This window comes from Salvelinus fontinalis, chromosome 6 (assembly GCF_029448725.1).
Source record: "Salvelinus fontinalis isolate EN_2023a chromosome 6, ASM2944872v1, whole genome shotgun sequence".
Lineage (NCBI taxonomy): Eukaryota > Metazoa > Chordata > Actinopteri > Salmoniformes > Salmonidae > Salvelinus > Salvelinus fontinalis.
Window position 1 is genome coordinate 84,687,638 of NC_074670.1, and position 22,896 is coordinate 84,710,533.

General features: G+C 52.3%; 1 protein-coding gene across 8 annotated transcripts in view; it reads left to right on the forward strand.

Annotated features, from left to right (window-relative positions):
- LOC129858558 (transcriptional regulator ATRX-like) overlaps positions 1 to 22,896 on the forward strand; it is a 153,118-nt gene that overhangs the window by 76,954 nt on the left and 53,268 nt on the right. For 7 of the 8 annotated variants that reach the window (XM_055927881.1, XM_055927884.1, XM_055927882.1 and 4 more), the window contains 4 exons: positions 897 to 991; positions 4,553 to 4,689; positions 8,701 to 8,848; positions 8,976 to 9,076. In XM_055927881.1, coding sequence (XP_055783856.1) covers positions 897 to 991; positions 4,553 to 4,689; positions 8,701 to 8,848; positions 8,976 to 9,076 — 481 coding nt within the window. Of the gene's footprint in view, positions 1 to 896; positions 992 to 4,552; positions 4,690 to 8,388; positions 8,433 to 8,700; positions 8,849 to 8,975; positions 9,077 to 22,896 lie in introns of those variants that run through there. The other variant, XM_055927888.1, reaches the window with a different exon arrangement.

Consider the following 22,896-nt stretch of genomic DNA (forward strand, 5'->3'; position numbering starts at 1 on the left):
CTCCCCCCTCACCCGGCTGTCTGGCTCCCCCCTCACCCGGCTGTCTGGCTCCCCCCTCACCCGGCTGTCTCCCCCCTCACCCGGCTGTCTCCCCCCTCACCCGGCTGTCTCCCCCCTCACCCGGCTGTCTCCCCCCTCACCCGGCTGTCTGTCTCCTTCTGACTGTGTCTTGTGTTTTAGGGGTTCTGACTGTGTTTTAGGGGTACTGACTGTGTTTTAGGGGTTCTGACTGTGTTTTAGGGGTACTGACTGTGTTTTAGGGGTTCTGACTGTGTTTTAGGGGTTCTGACTGTGTTTTAGGGGTTCTGACTGTGTTTTAGGGGTTCTGACTGTTTTAGGGGTTCTGACTGTGTTTTAGGGGTTCTGACTGTGTTTTAGGGGTACTGACTGTGTTTTAGGGGTTCTGACTGTGTTTTAGGGGTACTGACTGTGTTTTAGGGGTTCTGACTGTGTTTTAGGGGTTCTGACTGTGTTTTAGGGGTTCTGACTGTGTCATGTTTTAGGGGTTCTGACTGTGTTTTAGGGGTACTGACTGTGTTTTAGGGGTTCTGACTGTGTTTTAGGGGTTCTGACTGTGTTTTAGGGGTTTTGACTGTGTTTTAGGGGTTTTGACTGTGTTTTAGGGGTTTTGACTGTGTTTTAGGGGTTTTGACTGTGTTTTAGGGGTTCTGACTGTGTTTTAGGGGTTCTGACTGTGTTTTAGGGGTACTGACTGTGTCTTGTGTTTTAGGGGTTCTGACTGTGTTTTAGGGGTACTGACTGTGTTTTAGGGGTTCTGACTGTGTTTTAGGGGTTCTGACTGTGTCATGTTTTAGGGGTTCTGACTGTGTCATGTTTTAGGGGTTCTGACTGTGTGTCTTGTGTTTTAGGGGTACTGACTGTGTTTTGTGTTTTAGGGGTACTTTGACGAAGACAGCATGGAAGAGTTCATCGCCTCGGAGACCGATGAGTCTTCTATGAGCATGACCTCTGAAGACGAGAAGCAGAAAAAGTAACCAGTAATCACTCTATCAGAGTGACGTCAGATATATTCCCAACACATCTACTCTATCAAAGTGACGTCAGATATATTCCCAACACATCTACTCTATCAGAGTGATGTCAGATATATTCCCAACACATCTACTCTATCAGAGTGTCGTCAGATATATTCCCAACACATCTACTCTATCAGAGTGACGTCAGATATATTCCCAACACATCTACTCTATCAGAGTGATGTCAGATATATTCCCAACACATCTACTCTATCAGAGTGTCGTCAGATATATTCCCAACACATCTACTCTATCAGAGTGACGTCAGATATATTCCCAACACATCTACTCTATCAGAGTGATGTCAGATATATTCCCAACACATCTACTCTATCAGAGTGACGTCAGATATATTCCCAACACATCTACTCTATCAGAGTGATGTCAGATATATTCCCAACACATCTACTCTATCAGAGTGACGTCAGATATATTCCCAACACATCTACTATATCAGAGTGACGTCAGATATATTCCCAACACATCTACTCTATCAGAGTGACGTCAGATATATTCCCAACACATCTACTCTATCAGAGTGACGTCAGATATATTCCCAACACATCTACTCTATCAGAGTGACGTCAGATATATTCCCAACACATCTACTCTATCAGAGTGATGTCAGATATATTCCCAACACATCTACTCTATCAGAGTGATGTCAGATATATTCCCAACACATCTACTCTATCAGAGTGATGTCAGATATATTCCCAACACATCTACTCTATCAGAGTGATGTCAGATATATTCCCAACACATCTACTCTATCAGAGTGACGTCAGATATATTCCCAACACATCTACTCTATCAGAGTGATGTCAGATATATTCCCAACACATCTACTCTATCAGAGTGATGTCAGATATATTCCCAACACATCTACTCTATCAGAGTGATGTCAGATATATTCCCAACACATCTACTCTATCAGAGTGACGTCAGATATATTCCCAACACATCTACTCTATCAGAGTGACGTCAGATGTATTCCCAACACATCTACTCTATCAGAGTGACGTCAGATATATTCCCAACACATCTACTCTATCAGAGTGACGTCAGATATATTCCCAACACATCTACTATATCAGAGTGACGTCAGATATAATCCCAACACATCTACTCTATCAGAGTGACGTCAGATATATTCCCAACACATCTACTCTATCAGTGACGTCAGATATATTCCCAACACATCTACTCTATCAGAGTGACGTCAGATATATTCCCAACACGTCTACTCTATCAGAGTGACGTCAGATATATTCCCAACACATCTACTCTATCAGAGTGACGTCAGATATATTCCCAACACATCTACTCTATCAGAGTGATGTCAGATATATTCCCAACACATCTACTCTATCAGAGTGATGTCAGATATATTCCCAACACATCTACTCTATCAGAGTGATGTCAGATATATTCCCAACACATCTACTCTATCAGAGTGACGTCAGATATATTCCCAACACATCTACCCTATCAGAGTGATGTCAGATATATTCCCAACACATCTACCCTATCAGTGACGTCAGATATATTCCCAACACATCTACTCTATCAGAGTGATGTCAGATATATTCCCAACACATCTACTCTATCAGAGTGATGTCAGATATATTCCCAACACATCTACTCTATCAGAGTGACGTCAGATATATTCCCAACACATCTACTCTATCAGAGTGACGTCAGATATATTCCCAACACATCTACTATATCAGAGTGACGTCAGATATATTCCCAACACATCTACTCTATCAGAGTGACGTCAGATATATTCCCAACACATCTACTCTATCAGAGTGACGTCAGATATATTCCCAACACATCTACTCTATCAGAGTGACGTCAGATATATTCCCAACACATCTACTCTATCAAAGTGACGTCAGATATATTCCCAACACATCTACTCTATCAGTGACGTCAGATATATTCCCAACACATCTACTCTATCAGAGTGACGTCAGATATATTCCCAACACATCTACTCTATCAGAGTGTCGTCAGATATATTCCCAACACATCTACTCTATCAGAGTGACGTCAGATATATTCCCAACACATCTACTCTATCAGAGTGATGTCAGATATATTCCCAACACATCTACTCTATCAGAGTGACGTCAGATATATTCCCAACACATCTACTCTATCAGAGTGACGTCAGATATATTCCCAACACATCTACTCTATCAGAGTGACGTCAGATATATTCCCAACACATCTACTCTATCAGTGACGTCAGATATATTCCCAACACATCTACTCTATCAGAGTGACGTCAGATATATTCCCAACACATCTACTCTATCAGAGTGACGTCAGATATATTCCCAACACATCTACTCTATCAGAGTGACGTCAGATATATTCCCAACACATCTACTCTATCAGAGTGACGTCAGATATATTCCCAACACATCTACTCTATCAGAGTGACGTCAGATATATTCCCAACACATCTACTCTATCAGAGTGATGTCAGATATATTCCCAACACATCTACTCTATCAGAGTGATGTCAGATATATTCCCAACACATCTACTCTATCAAAGTGACGTCAGATATATTCCCAACACATCTACTCTATCAAAGTGACGTCAGATGTATTCCCAACACATCTACTCTATCAGAGTGATGTCAGATATATTCCCAACACATCTACTCTATCAGAGTGATGTCAGATATATTCCCAACACATCTACTCTATCAAAGTGACGTCAGATATATTCCCAACACATCTACTCTATCAGAGTGACGTCAGATATATTCCCAACACATCTACTCTATCAGAGTGACGTCAGATATATTCCCAACACATCTACTCTATCAAAGTGACGTCAGATATATTCCCAACACATCTACTCTATCAAAGTGACGTCAGATATATTCCCAACACATCTACTCTATCAGAGTGACGTCAGATATATTCCCAACACATCTACTCTATCAAAGTGACGTCAGATATATTCCCAACACATCTACTCTATCAGAGTGACGTCAGATATATTCCCAACACATCTACTCTATCAGAGTGACGTCAGATATATTCCCAACACATCTACTCTATCAGAGTGACGTCAGATATATTCCCAACACATCTACTCTATCAGTGACGTCAGATATATTCCCAACACATCTACTCTATCAGAGTGACGTCAGATATATTCCCAACACATCTACTCTATCAGAGTGACGTCAGATATATTCCCAACACATCTACTCTATCAAAGTGACGTCAGATATATTCCCAACACATCTACTCTATCAGAGTGACGTCAGATATATTCCCAACACATCTACTCTATCAAAGTGACGTCAGATATATTCCCAACACATCTACTCTATCAAAGTGACGTCAGATATATTCCCAACACATCTACTCTATCAGAGTGACGTCAGATATATTCCCAACACATCTACTCTATCAGTGACGTCAGATATATTCCCAACACGTCTATCATACTGCATTATTCAACCTTGCTCTGCCCCCCCGTAGGAAGAAGAAGCGGGGGAAAGCCAGGAAGAAGGACAGCGACTCAGACAGTGATGCTCTGGAGGTGATAAAGGAATGGAACACCAGCTCCCGCGGAGGAGACCCTTCCAGCCGCAACCGGGCGGAGCCAGAGGAGGAAGGTATAGAAATGCAATTATAGAGCCTGTAGATTGTTACCGGACTAGAAATGTGTGGGTGTCATGTTACGGTGTACGTTAGAACGTATTATGGAAAGGTGTGGTGTAGAACAGATAGTGGGGTACGTCAGGAAGGTAGGAGGGGTGTTGAAGGAAGGTTTGCTCTGTTAGAACAGATCGTGGGGTACGTCAGGAAGGTAGGAGGGTGTTGAAGGAAGGTTTGCTCTGTTAGAACAGATCGTGGGGTACGTCAGGAAGGTAGGAGGGTGTTGAAGGAAGGTTTGCTCTGTTAGAACAGATAGTGGGGTACGTCAGGAAGGTAGGAGGGTGTTGAAGGAAGGTTTGCTCTGTTAGAACAGATAGTATGGTACGTCAGGAAGGTAGGAGGGTGTTGAAGGAAGGTTTGCTCTGTTACAACAGATAGTGGGGTACGTCAGGAAGGTAGGAGGGTGTTGAAGGAAGGTTTGCTCTGTTAGAACAGGTAGTATGGTACGTCAGGAAGGTAGGAGGGTGTTGAAGGAAGGTTTGCTCTGTTAGAACAGATCGTGGGGTACGTCAGGAAGGTAGGAGGGTGTTGAAGGAAGGTTTGCTCTGTTAGAACAGATAGTGGGGTACGTCAGGAAGGTAGGAGGGTGTTGAAGGAAGGTTTGCTCTGTTAGAACAGATCGTGGGGTACGTCAGGAAGGTAGGAGGGTGTTGAAGGAAGGTTTGCTCTGTTAGAACAGATCGTGGGGTACGTCAGGAAGGTAGGAGGGTGTTGAAGGAAGGTTTGCTCTGTTAGAACAGATAGTATGGTACGTCAGGAAGGTAGGAGGGTGTTGAAGGAAGGTTTGCTCTGTTACAACAGATAGTGGGGTACGTCAGGAAGGTAGGAGGGTGTTGAAGGAAGGTTTGCTCTGTTAGAACAGATAGTGTGGTACGTCAGGAAGGTAGGAGGGTGTTGAAGGAAGGTTTGCTCTGTTAGAACAGATAGTGGGGTACGTCAGGAAGGTAGGGGGGGTGTTGAAGGAAGGTTTGCTCTGTTAGAACAGATCGTGGGGTACGTCAGGAAGGTAGGAGGGTGTTGAAGGAAGGTTTGCTCTGTTAGAACAGATAGTGGGGTACGTCAGGAAGGTAGGAGGGTGTTGAAGGAAGGTTTGCTCTGTTAGAACAGGTAGTATGGTACGTCAGGAAGGTAGGAGGGTGTTGAAGGAAGGTTTGCTCTGTTAGAACAGATCGTGGGGTACGTCAGGAAGGTAGGAGGGTGTTGAAGGAAGGTTTGCTCTGTTAGAACAGGTAGTATGGTACGTCAGGAAGGTAGGAGGGTGTTGAAGGAATGTTTGCTCTGTTACAACAGATAGTGGGGTACGTCAGGAAGGTAGGAGGGTGTTGAAGGAAGGTTTGCTCTGTTAGAACAGATCGTGGGGTACGTCAGGAAGGTAGGAGGGTGTTGAAGGAAGGTTTGCTCTGTTAGAACAGATAGTGGGGTACGTCAGGAAGGTAGGGGGGGTGTTGAAGGAAGGTTTGCTCTGTTAGAACAGATAGTGGGGTACGTCAGGAAGGTAGGGGGGGTGTTGAAGGAAGGTTTGCTCTGTTAGAACAGATAGTGGGGTACGTCAGGAAGGTAGGGGGGTGTTGAAGGAAGGTTTGCTCTGTTAGAACAGATCGTGGGGTACGTCAGGAAGGTAGGAGGGTGTTGAAGGAAGGTTTGCTCTGTTAGAACAGATCGTGGGGTACGTCAGGAAGGTAGGAGGGTGTTGAAGGAAGGTTTGCTCTGTTAGAACAGATAGTGGGGTACGTCAGGAAGGTAGGGGGGGTGTTGAAGGAAGGTTTGCTCTGTTAGAACAGATAGTGGGGTACGTCAGGAAGGTAGGGGGGGTGTTGAAGGAAGGTTTGCTCTGTTAGAACAGATAGTGGGGTACGTCAGGAAGGTAGGGGGGGTGTTGAAGGAAGGTTTGCTCTGTTAGAACAGATCGTGGGGTACGTCAGGAAGGTAGGAGGGTGTTGAAGGAAGGTTTGCTCTGTTAGAACAGATCGTGGGGTACGTCAGGAAGGTAGGAGGGTGTTGAAGGAAGGTTTGCTCTGTTAGAACAGATAGTGGGGTACGTCAGGAAGGTAGGGGGGGTGTTGAAGGAAGGTTTGCTCTGTTACAACAGGTAGTATGGTACGTCAGGAAGGTAGGAGGGGTGTTGAAGGAAGGTTTGCTCTGTTAGAACAGATAGTGGGGTACGTCAGGAAGGTAGGAGGGTGTTGAAGGAAGGTTTGCTCTGTTAGAACAGGTAGTATGGTACGTCAGGAAGGTAGGAGGGTGTTGAAGGAAGGTTTGCTCTGTTAGAACAGATCGTGGGGTACGTCAGGAAGGTAGGAGGGTGTTGAAGGAAGGTTTGCTCTGTTAGAACAGGTAGTATGGTACGTCAGGAAGGTAGGAGGGTGTTGAAGGAAGGTTTGCTCTGTTACAACAGATAGTGGGGTACGTCAGGAAGGTAGGAGGGTGTTGAAGGAAGGTTTGCTCTGTTAGAACAGATCGTGGGGTACGTCAGGAAGGTAGGAGGGTGTTGAAGGAAGGTTTGCTCTGTTAGAACAGATAGTGGGGTACGTCAGGAAGGTAGGGGGGGTGTTGAAGGAAGGTTTGCTCTGTTAGAACAGATAGTGGGGTACGTCAGGAAGGTAGGGGGGGTGTTGAAGGAAGGTTTGCTCTGTTAGAACAGATAGTGGGGTACGTCAGGAAGGTAGGGGGGGTGTTGAAGGAAGGTTTGCTCTGTTAGAACAGATCGTGGGGTACGTCAGGAAGGTAGGAGGGTGTTGAAGGAAGGTTTTCTCTGTTAGAACAGATCGTGGGGTACGTCAGGAAGGTAGGAGGGTGTTGAAGGAAGGTTTGCTCTGTTAGAACAGATAGTGGGGTACGTCAGGAAGGTAGGGGGGGTGTTGAAGGAAGGTTTGCTCTGTTACAACAGATCGTGGGGTACGTCAGGAAGGTAGGAGGGGTGTTGAAGGAAGGTTTGCTCTGTTAGAACAGATCGTGGGGTACGTCAGGAAGGTAGGGGGGGTGTTGAAGGAAGGTTTGCTCTGTTACAACAGGTAGTATGGTACGTCAGGAAGGTAGGAGGGGTGTTGAAGGAAGGTTTGCTCTGTTAGAACAGATAGTGGGGTACGTCAGGAAGGTAGGAGGGTGTTGAAGGAAGGTTTGCTCTGTTAGAACAGATAGTGGGGTACGTCAGGAAGGTAGGAGGGTGTTGAAGGAAGGTTTGCTCTGTTACAACAGATAGTGGGGTACGTCAGGAAGGTAGGAGGGTGTTGAAGGAAGGTTTGCTCTGTTATCAGGAGGGTAGGAGGGGTGTTGAAGGAAGGTTTGCTCTGTTAGAACAGATAGTATGATTGAATTTTTCTTCCACTTTGACAAAGTATTTTGTGTAGATTGTTGACAAAAAAAAAACCAGACATTTAAATACATTTTAATCCCACTTTGTAACACAATAAAATGTCAAGAAATCTAAGGGGTCTAAATACACTGTATGTACATGAACCATCTGAGCTCACTGCTCCAGCCCTGACCTCTAACCCTTGTCCTCTGCTCTGCCCAGTGCCTCCAGCCTCCAGCCCTGACCTCTAACCCTTGTCCTCTGCCCTCCCCAGTGCGTCCAGCCCTGACCTCTAACCCTTGTCCTCTGCCCTCCCCAGTGCGTCCAGCCCTGACCTCTAACCCTTGTCCTCTGCTCTGCCCAGTGCGTCCAGCCTCCAGCCCTGACCTCTAACCCTTGTCCTCTGCCCTCCCCAGTGCGTCCAGCCTCCAGCCCTGACCTCTAACCCTTGTCCTCTGCCCTCCCCAGTGCGTCCAGCCTCCAGCCCTGACCTCTAACCCTTGTCCTCTGCCCTCCCCAGTGCGTCCAGCCTCCAGCCCTGACCTCTAACCCTTGTCCTCTGCTCTGCCCAGTGCGTCCAGCCTCCAGCCCTGACCTCTAACCCTTGTCCTCTGCTCTGCCCAGTGCGTCCAGCCTCCAGCCCTGACCTCTAACCCTTGTCCTCTGCTCTGCCCAGTGCGTCCAGCCTCCAGCCCTGGCACCAGGAGTCCCGACTGGCACAAAGAGTTTGTTACGGAGGCCGACTCTGAGATCCTGGAGCATTCTGGGAAGATGGTGCTGCTGTTTGAGATCCTCCGTATGGCCGAGGAGGTGGAGGACAAAGTGTAAGAGAGCTCTGGAACAGACCAGAAGTGCTTGAATGAAATGCTTCAGAAGGTTTCCGTGTTTTTAAAATGTCCGGTTACCACGACAGTCCAGTGATGTTGACGTGTCTTTCTATCCCCTCATCAGTCTGGTGTTCAGTCAGTCTCTGATCTCTCTGGACCTGATTGAAGATTTCCTGGAGCTGGCTGGCCGAGCCAAAGAGGAAGAGAAACAGTCTCCCTACAAAGGTACTATACTGCCCTAACCCCTACAGCCTAACCCCTACAGCCTAACCCCTACCCCTAACCCCTACAGCCTAACCCCTACCCCCCATCCCCTACACCCTACCCCATAACTCCTACCGCCTACCCCCTAACCCCTACAGCCTACCCCCTAACCCCTACAGCCTAACCCCTACAGCCTAACCCCTAGACCCTACAGCCTAACCCCTACTCCCTACAGCCTAACCCCTAGGCCCTACAGCCTAACCCCTAGGCCCTACAGCCTAACCCCTAGGCCCTACAGCCTAACCCCTAGGCCCTACAGCCTAACCCCTAGGCCCTACAGCCTAACCCCTAGGCCCTACAGCCTAACCCCTAGACCCTACAGCCTAACCCCTAGACCCTACAGCCTAACCCCTAGACCCTACAGCCTAACCCCTAGGCCCTACAGCCTAACCCCTAGGCCCTACAGCCTAACCCCTAGACCCTACAGCCTAACCCCTAGACCCTACAGCCTAACCCCTAGACCCTACAGCCTAACCCCTAGACCCTACAGCCTAACCCCTAGACCCTACAGCCTAACCCCTAGACCCTACAGCCTAACCCCTAGACCCTACAGCCTAACCCCTAGACCCTACAGCCTAACCCCTAGACCCTACAGCCTAACCCCTAGACCCTACAGCCTAACCCCTAGACCCTACAGCCTAACCCCTAGACCCTACAGCCTAACCCCTAGACCCTACAGCCTACCCCCTAACCCCTACAGCCTAACCCCTACAGCCTAACCCCTACAGCCTAACCCCTAGACCCTACAGCCTAACCCCTAGACCCTACAGCCTAACCCCTAGACCCTACAGCCTAACCCCTAGACCCTACAGCCTAACCCCTAGACCCTACAGCCTAACCCCTAGACCCTACAGCCTAACCCCTAGACCCTACAGCCTAACCCCTAGACCCTACAGCCTAACCCCTAGACCCTACAGCCTAACCCCTAGACCCTACAGCCTAACCCCTAGACCCTACAGCCTAACCCCTAGACCCTACAGCCTAACCCCTAGACCCTACAGCCTAACCCCTAGACCCTACAGCCTAACCCCTAGACCCTACAGCCTAACCCCTAGACCCTACAGCCTACCCCCTAACCCCTACAGCCTAACCCCTAGACCCTACAGCCTACCTCCTAACCCCTACAGCCTAACCCCTAGACCCTACAGCCTAACCCCTAGACCCTACAGCCTACCCCCTAACCCCTACAGCCTAACCCCTAGACCCTACAGCCTAACCCCTACTCCCTACCCCCTAACCCCTACAGCCTAACCCCTACTCCCTACAGCCTAACCCCTAGACCCTACAGCCTAACCCCTAGACCCTACAGCCTACCCCCTAACCCCTAGACCCTACAGCCTAACCCCTACTCCCTACAGCCTACCCCCTAACCCCTACAGCCTAACCCCTACTCCCTACAGCCTAACCCCTAGACCCTACAGCCTAACCCCTAGACCCTACAGCCTAACCCCTAGACCCTACAGCCTAACCCCTAGACCCTACAGCCTAACCCCTAGACCCTACAGCCTAACCCCTAGACCCTACAGCCTAACCCCTAGACCCTACAGCCTAACCCCTAGACCCTACAGCCTAACCCCTAGACCCTACAGCCTAACCCCTAGACCCTACAGCCTACCCCCTAACCCCTACAGCCTAACCCCTAGACCCTACAGCCTACCCCCTAACCCCTACAGCCTAACCCCTAGACCCTACAGCCTAACCCCTAGACCCTACAGCCTAACCCCTACAGCCTAACCCCTAGACCCTACAGCCTAACCCCTACTCCCTACAGCCTACCCCCTAACCCCTACAGCCTAACCCCTACTCCCTACAGCCTAACCCCTACAGCCTAACCCCTACTCCCTACAGCCTAACCCCTAGACCCTACAGCCTAACCCCTAGACCCTACAGCCTACCCCCTAACCCCTACAGCCTAACCCCTACTCCCTACAGCCTAACCCCTAGACCCTACAGCCTAACCCCTAGACCCTACAGCCTAACCCCTAGACCCTACAGCCTAACCCCTAGACCCTACAGCCTAACCCCTAGACCCTACAGCCTAACCCCTAGACCCTACAGCCTAACCCCTAGACCCTACAGCCTAACCCCTAGACCCTACAGCCTAACCCCTAGACCCTACAGCCTAACCCCTAGGCCCTACAGCCTAACCCCTAGACCCTACAGCCTAACCCCTAGACCCTACAGCCTAACCCCTAGACCCTACAGCCTAACCCCTAGGCCCTACAGCCTAACCCCTACTCCCTACAGCCTAACCCCTAGACCCTACAGCCTAACCCCTAGGCCCTACAGCCTAACCCCTAGGCCCTACAGCCTAACCCCTAGACCCTACAGCCTAACCCCTAGACCCTACAGCCTAACCCCTAGACCCTACAGCCTAACCCCTAGACCCTACAGCCTAACCCCTAGACCCTACAGCCTAACCCCTAGACCCTACAGCCTAACCCCTAGACCCTACAGCCTAACCCCTAGGCCCTACAGCCTAACCCCTAGGCCCTACAGCCTAACCCCTAGGCCCTACAGCCTAACCCCTAGGCCCTACAGCCTAACCCCTAGGCCCTACAGCCTAACCCCTAGGCCCTACAGCCTAACCCCTAGACCCTACAGCCTAACCCCTAGACCCTACAGCCTAACCCCTAGACCCTACAGCCTAACCCCTAGACCCTACAGCCTAACCCCTAGACCCTACAGCCTAACCCCTAGACCCTACAGCCTAACCCCTAGACCCTACAGCCTAACCCCTAGACCCTACAGCCTAACCCCTAGACCCTACAGCCTAACCCCTAGACCCTACAGCCTAACCCCTAGACCCTACAGCCTAACCCCTAGACCCTACAGCCTAACCCCTAGACCCTACAGCCTACCCCCTAACCCCTACAGCCTAACCCCTAGACCCTACAGCCTACCCCCTAAGTGTGTGGTGCCGGTAGAAAGCGTGTGGTGCCGGTAGAAAGCGCGTGTGGTGCCGGTAGAAAGCGTGTGTGGTGCCGGTAGAAAGCGCGTGTGGTGCCGGTAGAAAGCGTGTGTGTGGTGCCGGTAGAAACCGTGTGGTGCCGGTAGAAAGCGTGTGTGGTGCCGGTAGATACCGTGTGGTGCCGGTAGAAAGCGCGTGTGGTGCCGGTAGAAAGCGTGTGTGGTGCCGGTAGAAAGCGTGTGTGGTGCCGGTAGAAAGCGCGTGTGTGGTGCCGGTAGAAAGCGCGTGTGTGGTGCCGGTAGAAAGCGTGTGTGGTGCCGGTAGAAAGCGTGTGTGTGGTGCCGGTAGAAACCGTGTGGTGCCGGTAGAAAGCGCGTGTGGTGCCGGTAGAAAGCGTGTGTGTGGTGCCGGTAGAAACCGTGTGGTGCCGGTAGAAAGCGTGTGTGGTGCCGGTAGAAAGCGTGTGGTGCCGGTAGAAAGCGCGTGTGGTGCCGGTAGATACCGTGTGTGGTGCCGGTAGAAAGCGCGCGCGTGGTGCCGGTAGAAAGCGCGCGCGTGGTGCCGGTAGAAAGCGCGCGCGTGGTGCCGGTAGAAAGCGCGCGCGTGGTGCCGGTAGAAAGCGCGCGCGTGGTGCCGGTAGAAAGCGCGCGCGTGGTGCCGGTAGAAAGCGCGCGCGTGGTGCCGGTAGAAAGCGCGCGCGTGGTGCCGGTAGAAAGCGCGCGCGTGGTGCCGGTAGAAAGCGCGCGCGTGGTGCCGGTAGAAAGCGCGCGCGTGGTGCCGGTAGAAAGCGCGCGCGTGGTGCCGGTAGAAAGCGCGCGCGTGGTGCCGGTAGAAAGCGCGCGCGTGGTGCCGGTAGAAAGCGCGCGCGTGGTGCCGGTAGAAAGCGCGCGCGTGGTGCCGGTAGAAAGCGCGCGCGTGGTGCCGGTAGAAAGCGCGCGCGTGGTGCCGGTAGAAAGCGCGCGCGTGGTGCCGGTAGAAAGCGCGCGCGTGGTGCCGGTAGAAAGCGCGCGCGTGGTGCCGGTAGAAACCGTGTGTGGCTCCTCTCAGCCCGGCTCTCTGCTCCTCTCAGCCCGGCTCTCTGCTCCTCTCAGCCCGGCTCTCTGCTCCTCTCAGCCCGGCTCTCTGCTCCTCTCAGCCCGGCTCTCTGCTCCTCTCAGCCCGGCTCTCTGCTCCTCTCAGCCCGTGGCGTTTGGTTTTTAATTAAACCTCCGCTGATGTTTCTGCTTTCATTTACAAAATGATTAGACCTTGATTTTTTTTTTTTTCCACAAAAGAGAAAGATTTGCTGAAGGGTTTGAAAAGATCAGTAATTGGAACCGTACTGAGTGGTAGAGCAGGCAGCAGGGTATAGGGGTAGAGCAGGCAGCAGGATATAGTGGTAGAGCAGGCAGCAGGGTATAGGGGTAGAGCAGGCAGCAGGATATAGTGGTAGAGCAGGCAGCAGGATATAGTGGTAGAGCAGGCAGCAGGATATAGTGGTAGAGCAGGCAGCAGGATATAGTGGTAGAGCAGGCAGCAGGATATAGTGGTAGAGCAGGCAGCAGGATATAGTGGTAGAGCAGGCAGCAGGATATAGTGGTAGAGCAGGCAGCAGGATATAGTGGTAGAGCAGGCAGCAGGATATAGTGGTAGAGCAGGCAGCAGGGTATAGTGGTAGAGCAGGCAGCAGGGTATAGTGGTAGAGCAGGCAGCAGGGTATAGGGGTAGAGCAGGCAGCAGGGTATAGGGGTAGAGCAGGCAGCAGGATATAGTGGTAGAGCAGGGTATAGTGGTAGAGCAGGGTATAGTGGTAGAGCAGGGTATAGTGGTAGAGCAGGGTATAGTGGTAGAGCAGGGTATAGTGGTAGAGCAGGGTATAGTGGTAGAGCAGGGTATAGTGGTAGAGCAGGATATAGTGGTAGAGCAGGGTATAGCGGTAGAGCAGGCAGCAGGGTATAGCGGTAGATCAGGCAGCAGGATATAGTGGTAGAGCAGGCAGCAGGGTATAGCGGTAGAGCAGGGTATAGTGGTAGAGCAGGCAGCAGGATATAGTGGTAGAGCAGGCAGCAGGGTATAGCGGTAGAGCAGGCAGCAGGGTATAGTGGTAGAGCAGGGTATAGTGGTAGAGCAGGCAGCAGGGTATAGTGGTAGAGCAGGCAGCAGGGTATAGTGGTAGAGCAGGCAGCAGGATATAGTGGTAGAGCAGGCAGCAGGGTATAGTGGTAGAGCAGGCAGCAGGGTATAGCGGTAGAGCAGGCAGCAGGATATAGTGGTAGAGCAGGCAGCAGGGTATAGCGGTAGAGCAGGCAGCAGGGTATAGTGGTAGAGCAGGCAGCAGGGTATAGGGGTAGAGCAGGCAGCAGGATATAGTGGTAGAGCAGGCAGCAGGGTATAGTGGTAGAGCAGGCAGCAGGGTATAGGGGTAGAGCAGGCAGCAGGGTATAGGGGTAGAGCAGGCAGCAGGATATAGTGGTAGAGCAGGCAGCAGGGTATAGTGGTAGAGCAGGCAGCAGGATATAGTGGTAGAGCAGGCAGCAGGGTATAGCGGTAGAGCAGGCAGCAGGGTATAGCGGTAGAGCAGGGTATAGTGGTAGAGCAGGCAGCAGGGTATAGGGGTAGAGCAGGGTATAGTGGTAGAGCAGGGTATAGTGGTAGAGCAGGGTATAGTGGTAGAGCAGGGTATAGTGGTAGAGCAGGGTATAGTGGTAGAGCAGGGTATAGTGGTAGAGCAGGGTATAGTGGTAGAGCAGGGTATAGCGGTAGAGCAGGCAGCAGGGTATAGTGGTAGAGCAGGCAGCAGGGTATAGGGGTAGAGCAGGCAGCAGGGTATAGCGGTAGAGCAGGCAGCAGGATATAGTGGTAGAGCAGGCAGCAGGGTATAGCGGTAGAGCAGGCAGCAGGATATAGTGGTAGAGCAGGCAGCAGGATATAGTGGTAGAGCAGGCAGCAGGGTATAGTGGTAGAGCAGGCAGCAGGGTAAAGTGGTAGAGCAGGCAGCAGGGTATAGGGGTAGAGCAGGGTATAGTGGTAGAGCAGGGTATAGTGGTAGAGCAGGGTATAGTGGTAGAGCAGGGTATAGGGGTAGAGCAGGCAGCAGGGTATAGCGGTAGAGCAGGCAGCAGGGTATAGCGGTAGAGCAGGCAGCAGGGTATAGCGGTAGAGCAGGCAGCAGGGTATAGGGGTAGAGCAGGCAGCAGGGTATAGGGGTAGAGCAGGGTATAGTGGTAGAGCAGGGTATAGTGGTAGAGCAGGGTATAGTGGTAGAGCAGGCAGCAGGGTATAGGGGTAGAGCAGGGTATAGCGGTAGAGCAGGCAGCAGGGTATAGGGGTAGAGCAGGCAGCAGGGTATAGGGGTAGAGCAGGGTATAGTGGTAGAGCAGGGTATAGTGGTAGAGCAGGGTATAGTGGTAGAGCAGGCAGCAGGGTATAGCGGTAGAGCAGGCAGCAGGGTATAGTGGTAGAGCAGGCAGCAGGGTATAGGGGTAGAGCAGGCAGCAGGGTATAGTGGTAGAGCAGGGTATAGTGGTAGAGCAGGGTATAGGGGTAGAGCAGGCAGCAGGGTATAGCGGTAGAGCAGGCAGCAGGGTATAGTGGTAGAGCAGGCAGCAGGGTATAGTGGTAGAGCAGGGTATAGTGGTAGAGCAGGGTATAGTGGTAGAGCAGGGTATAGTGGTAGAGCAGGGTATAGGGGTAGAGCAGGGTATAGGGGTAGAGCAGGGTATAGCGGTAGAGCAGGGTATAGTGGTAGAGCAGGCAGCAGGGTATAGTGGTAGAGCAGGCAGCAGGGTATAGTGGTAGAGCAGGCAGCAGGGTATAGGGGTAGAGCAGGCAGCAGGGTATAGGGGTAGAGCAGGCAGCAGGATATAGTGGTAGAGCAGGGTATAGTTGTAGAGCAGGGTATAGTGGTAGAGCAGGGTATAGTGGTAGAGCAGGGTATAGTGGTAGAGCAGGGTATAGTGGTAGAGCAGGGTATAGTGGTAGAGCAGGATATAGTGGTAGAGCAGGGTATAGCGGTAGAGCAGGCAGCAGGGTATAGCGGTAGAGCAGGCAGCAGGATATAGTGGTAGAGCAGGCAGCAGGGTATAGCGGTAGAGCAGGGTATAGTGGTAGAGCAGGGTATAGTGGTAGAGCAGGCAGCAGGATATAGTGGTAGAGCAGGCAGCAGGGTATAGCGGTAGAGCAGGCAGCAGGGTATAGTGGTAGAGCAGGGTATAGTGGTAGAGCAGGCAGCAGGGTATAGTGGTAGAGCAGGCAGCAGGGTATAGTGGTAGAGCAGGCAGCAGGGTATAGTGGTAGAGCAGGCAGCAGGATATAGTGGTAGAGCAGGCAGCAGGGTATAGCGGTAGAGCAGGCAGCAGGGTATAGCGGTAGAGCAGGCAGCAGGATATAGTGGTAGAGCAGGCAGCAGGGTATAGCGGTAGAGCAGGCAGCAGGGTATAGTGGTAGAGCAGGCAGCAGGGTATAGGGGTAGAGCAGGCAGCAGGATATAGTGGTAGAGCAGGCAGCAGGGTATAGTGGTAGAGCAGGCAGCAGGGTATAGGGGTAGAGCAGGCAGCAGGATATAGTGGTAGAGCAGGCAGCAGGGTATAGTGGTAGAGCAGGCAGCAGGATATAGTGGTAGAGCAGGCAGCAGGGTATAGCGGTAGAGCAGGCAGCAGGGTATAGCGGTAGAGCAGGGTATAGTGGTAGAGCAGGCAGCAGGGTATAGGGGTAGAGCAGGGTATAGTGGTAGAGCAGGGTATAGTGGTAGAGCAGGGTATAGTGGTAGAGCAGGGTATAGTGGTAGAGCAGGGTATAGTGGTAGAGCAGGGTATAGTGGTAGAGCAGGGTATAGCGGTAGAGCAGGCAGCAGGGTATAGTGGTAGAGCAGGCAGCAGGGTATAGGGGTAGAGCAGGCAGCAGGGTATAGCGGTAGAGCAGGCAGCAGGATATAGTGGTAGAGCAGGCAGCAGGGTATAGCGGTAGAGCAGGCAGCAGGATATAGTGGTAGAGCAGGCAGCAGGATATAGTGGTAGAGCAGGCAGCAGGGTATAGTGGTAGAGCAGGCAGCAGGGTAAAGTGGTAGAGCAGGCAGCAGGGTATAGGGGTAGAGCAGGGTATAGTGGTAGAGCAGGGTATAGTGGTAGAGCAGGGTATAGTGGTAGAGCAGGGTATAGGGGTAGAGCAGGCAGCAGGGTATAGTGGTAGAGCAGGGTATAGCGGTAGAGCAGGCAGCAGGGTATAGCGGTAGAGCAGGCAGCAGGGTATAGCGGTAGAGCAGGCAGCAGGGTATAGGGGTAGAGCAGGCAGCAGGGTATAGGGGTAGAGCAGGGTATAGTGGTAGAGCAGGGTATAGTGGTAGAGCAGGGTATAGTGGTAGAGCAGGGTATAGTGGTAGAGCAGGCAGCAGGGTATAGGGGTAGAGCAGGGTATAGCGGTAGAGCAGGCAGCAGGGTATAGGGGTAGAGCAGGCAGCAGGGTATAGGGGTAGAGCAGGGTATAGTGGTAGAGCAGGGTATAGTGGTAGAGCAGGGTATAGTGGTAGAGCAGGCAGCAGGGTATAGCGGTAGAGCAGGCAGCAGGGTATAGTGGTAGAGCAGGCAGCAGGGTATAGGGGTAGAGCAGGCAGCAGGGTATAGTGGTAGAGCAGGGTATAGTGGTAGAGCAGGGTATAGGGGTAGAGCAGGCAGCAGGGTATAGCGGTAGAGCAGGCAGCAGGGTATAGTGGTAGAGCAGGGTATAGTGGTAGAGCAGGCAGCAGGGTATAGTGGTAGAGCAGGGTATAGTGGTAGAGCAGGGTATAGTGGTAGAGCAGGGTATAGGGGTAGAGCAGGGTATAGCGGTAGAGCAGGGTATAGTGGTAGAGCAGGCAGCAGGGTATAGTGGTAGAGCAGGGTATAGGGGTAGAGCAGGGTATAGGGGTAGAGCAGGGTATAGTGGTAGAGCAGGGTATAGTGGTAGAGCAGGGTATAGTGGTAGAGCAGGGTATAGTGGTAGAGCAGGGTATAGTGGTAGAGCAGGGTATAGCGGTAGAGCAGCCAGCAGGGTATAGCGGTAGAGCAGGCAGCAGGGTATAGGGGTAGAGCAGGCAGCAGGGTATAGCGGTAGAGCAGGCAGCAGGATATAGTGGTAGAGCAGGCAGCAGGGTATAGCGGTAGAGCAGGCAGCAGGATATAGCGGTAGAGCAGGCAGCAGGATATAGTGGTAGAGCAGGCAGCAGGGTATAGTGGTAGAGCAGGCAGCAGGGTATAGTGGTAGAGCAGGCAGCAGGGTATAGGGGTAGAGCAGGGTATAGTGGTAGAGCAGGGTATAGTGGTAGAGCAGGGTATAGTGGTAGAGCAGGGTATAGGGGTAGAGCAGGCAGCAGGGTATAGTGGTAGAGCAGGCAGCAGGGTATAGGGGTAGAGCAGGCAGCAGGGTATAGGGGTAGAGCAGGCAGCAGGATATAGTGGTAGAGCAGGCAGCAGGGTATAGTGGTAGAGCAGGCAGCAGGATATAGTGGTAGAGCAGGCAGCAGGGTATAGCGGTAGAGCAGGCAGCAGGGTATAGCGGTAGAGCAGGGTATAGTGGTAGAGCAGGCAGCAGGGTATAGGGGTAGAGCAGGGTATAGTGGTAGAGCAGGGTATAGTGGTAGAGCAGGGTATAGTGGTAGAGCAGGGTATAGTGGTAGAGCAGGGTATAGTGGTAGAGCAGGGTATAGTGGTAGAGCAGGGTATAGTGGTAGAGCAGGGTATAGCGGTAGAGCAGGCAGCAGGGTATAGTGGTAGAGCAGGCAGCAGGGTATAGGGGTAGAGCAGGGTATAGCGGTAGAGCAGGCAGCAGGATATAGTGGTAGAGCAGGCAGCAGGGTATAGCGGTAGAGCAGGCAGCAGGATATAGTGGTAGAGCAGGCAGCAGGATATAGTGGTAGAGCAGGCAGCAGGGTATAGTGGTAGAGCAGGCAGCAGGGTAAAGTGGTAGAGCAGGCAGCAGGGTATAGGGGTAGAGCAGGGTATAGTGGTAGAGCAGGGTATAGTGGTAGAGCAGGGTATAGTGGTAGAGCAGGGTATAGGGGTAGAGCAGGCAGCAGGGTATAGTGGTAGAGCAGGGTATAGCGGTAGAGCAGGCAGCAGGGTATAGCGGTAGAGCAGGCAGCAGGGTATAGCGGTAGAGCAGGCAGCAGGGTATAGGGGTAGAGCAGGCAGCAGGGTATAGGGGTAGAGCAGGGTATAGTGGTAGAGCAGGGTATAGTGGTAGAGCAGGGTATAGTGGTAGAGCAGGCAGCAGGGTATAGGGGTAGAGCAGGGTATAGCGGTAGAGCAGGCAGCAGGGTATAGGGGTAGAGCAGGCAGCAGGGTATAGGGGTAGAGCAGGGTATAGTGGTAGAGCAGGGTATAGTGGTAGAGCAGGGTATAGTGGTAGAGCAGGCAGCAGGGTATAGCGGTAGAGCAGGCAGCAGGGTATAGTGGTAGAGCAGGCAGCAGGGTATAGGGGTAGAGCAGGCAGCAGGGTATAGTGGTAGAGCAGGGTATAGTGGTAGAGCAGGGTATAGGGGTAGAGCAGGCAGCAGGGTATAGCGGTAGAGCAGGCAGCAGGGTATAGTGGTAGAGCAGGGTATAGTGGTAGAGCAGGCAGCAGGGTATAGTGGTAGAGCAGGGTATAGTGGTAGAGCAGGGTATAGTGGTAGAGCAGGGTATAGTGGTAGAGCAGGGTATAGGGGTAGAGCAGGGTATAGGGGTAGAGCAGGGTATAGCGGTAGAGCAGGGTATAGTGGTAGAGCAGGCAGCAGGGTATAGTGGTAGAGCAGGCAGCAGGGTATAGTGGTAGAGCAGGCAGCAGGGTATAGGGGTAGAGCAGGCAGCAGGGTATAGGGGTAGAGCAGGCAGCAGGATATAGTGGTAGAGCAGGGTATAGTGGTAGAGCAGGGTATAGTGGTAGAGCAGGGTATAGTGGTAGAGCAGGGTATAGTGGTAGAGCAGGGTATAGTGGTAGAGCAGGGTATAGTGGTAGAGCAGGGTATAGTGGTAGAGCAGGATATAGTGGTAGAGCAGGGTATAGCGGTAGAGCAGGCAGCAGGGTATAGCGGTAGAGCAGGCAGCAGGATATAGTGGTAGAGCAGGCAGCAGGGTATAGCGGTAGAGCAGGGTATAGTGGTAGAGCAGGCAGCAGGATATAGTGGTAGAGCAGGCAGCAGGGTATAGCGGTAGAGCAGGCAGCAGGGTATAGTGGTAGAGCAGGGTATAGTGGTAGAGCAGGCAGCAGGGTATAGTGGTAGAGCAGGCAGCAGGGTATAGTGGTAGAGCAGGCAGCAGGATATAGTGGTAGAGCAGGCAGCAGGGTATAGCGGTAGAGCAGGCAGCAGGGTATAGCGGTAGAGCAGGCAGCAGGATATAGTGGTAGAGCAGGCAGCAGGGTATAGCGGTAGAGCAGGCAGCAGGGTATAGTGGTAGAGCAGGCAGCAGGGTATAGGGGTAGAGCAGGCAGCAGGATATAGTGGTAGAGCAGGCAGCAGGGTATAGTGGTAGAGCAGGCAGCAGGGTATAGGGGTAGAGCAGGCAGCAGGGTATAGGGGTAGAGCAGGCAGCAGGATATAGTGGTAGAGCAGGCAGCAGGGTATAGTGGTAGAGCAGGCAGCAGGATATAGTGGTAGAGCAGGCAGCAGGGTATAGCGGTAGAGCAGGCAGCAGGGTATAGCGGTAGAGCAGGGTATAGTGGTAGAGCAGGCAGCAGGGTATAGGGGTAGAGCAGGGTATAGTGGTAGAGCAGGGTATAGTGGTAGAGCAGGGTATAGTGGTAGAGCAGGGTATAGTGGTAGAGCAGGGTATAGTGGTAGAGCAGGGTATAGTGGTAGAGCAGGGTATAGCGGTAGAGCAGGCAGCAGGGTATAGTGGTAGAGCAGGCAGCAGGGTATAGGGGTAGAGCAGGCAGCAGGGTATAGCGGTAGAGCAGGCAGCAGGATATAGTGGTAGAGCAGGCAGCAGGGTATAGCGGTAGAGCAGGCAGCAGGATATAGTGGTAGAGCAGGCAGCAGGATATAGTGGTAGAGCAGGCAGCAGGGTATAGTGGTAGAGCAGGCAGCAGGGTAAAGTGGTAGAGCAGGCAGCAGGGTATAGGGGTAGAGCAGGGTATAGTGGTAGAGCAGGGTATAGTGGTAGAGCAGGGTATAGTGGTAGAGCAGGGTATAGGGGTAGAGCAGGCAGCAGGGTATAGTGGTAGAGCAGGGTATAGCGGTAGAGCAGGCAGCAGGGTATAGCGGTAGAGCAGGCAGCAGGGTATAGCGGTAGAGCAGGCAGCAGGGTATAGGGGTAGAGCAGGCAGCAGGGTATAGGGGTAGAGCAGGGTATAGTGGTAGAGCAGGGTATAGTGGTAGAGCAGGGTATAGTGGTAGAGCAGGGTATAGTGGTAGAGCAGGCAGCAGGGTATAGGGGTAGAGCAGGGTATAGCGGTAGAGCAGGCAGCAGGGTATAGGGGTAGAGCAGGCAGCAGGGTATAGGGGTAGAGCAGGGTATAGTGGTAGAGCAGGGTATAGTGGTAGAGCAGGGTATAGTGGTAGAGCAGGCAGCAGGGTATAGCGGTAGAGCAGGCAGCAGGGTATAGTGGTAGAGCAGGCAGCAGGGTATAGGGGTAGAGCAGGCAGCAGGGTATAGTGGTAGAGCAGGGTATAGTGGTAGAGCAGGGTATAGGGGTAGAGCAGGCAGCAGGGTATAGCGGTAGAGCAGGCAGCAGGGTATAGTGGTAGAGCAGGGTATAGTGGTAGAGCAGGCAGCAGGGTATAGTGGTAGAGCAGGGTATAGTGGTAGAGCAGGGTATAGTGGTAGAGCAGGGTATAGTGGTAGAGCAGGGTATAGTGGTAGAGCAGGGTATAGGGGTAGAGCAGGGTATAGCGGTAGAGCAGGGTATAGTGGTAGAGCAGGCAGCAGGGTATAGTGGTAGAGCAGGGTATAGGGGTAGAGCAGGGTATAGGGGTAGAGCAGGGTATAGTGGTAGAGCAGGGTATAGTGGTAGAGCAGGGTATAGTGGTAGAGCAGGGTATAGTGGTAGAGCAGGGTATAGCGGTAGAGCAGCCAGCAGGGTATAGCGGTAGAGCAGGCAGCAGGGTATAGGGGTAGAGCAGGCAGCAGGGTATAGCGGTAGAGCAGGCAGCAGGATATAGTGGTAGAGCAGGCAGCAGGGTATAGCGGTAGAGCAGGCAGCAGGATATAGCGGTAGAGCAGGCAGCAGGATATAGTGGTAGAGCAGGCAGCAGGGTATAGTGGTAGAGCAGGCAGCAGGGTATAGTGGTAGAGCAGGCAGCAGGGTATAGGGGTAGAGCAGGGTATAGTGGTAGAGCAGGGTATAGTGGTAGAGCAGGGTATAGTGGTAGAGCAGGGTATAGGGGTAGAGCAGGCAGCAGGGTATAGTGGTAGAGCAGGGTATAGCGGTAGAGCAGGCAGCAGGGTATAGCGGTAGAGCAGGCAGCAGGGTATAGCGGTAGAGCAGGCAGCAGGGTATAGGGGTAGAGCAGGCAGCAGGGTATAGGGGTAGAGCAGGGTATAGTGGTAGAGCAGGGTATAGTGGTAGAGCAGGGTATAGTGGTAGAGCAGGCAGCAGGGTATAGGGGTAGAGCAGGGTATAGCGGTAGAGCAGGCAGCAGGGTATAGGGGTAGAGCAGGCAGCAGGGTATAGGGGTAGAGCAGGGTATAGTGGTAGAGCAGGGTATAGTGGTAGAGCAGGGTATAGTGGTAGAGCAGGCAGCAGGGTATAGCGGTAGAGCAGGCAGCAGGGTATAGTGGTAGAGCAGGCAGCAGGGTATAGGGGTAGAGCAGGCAGCAGGGTATAGTGGTAGAGCAGGGTATAGTGGTAGAGCAGGGTATAGGGGTAGAGCAGGCAGCAGGGTATAGCGGTAGAGCAGGCAGCATGGTATAGTGGTAGAGCAGGGTATAGTGGTAGAGCA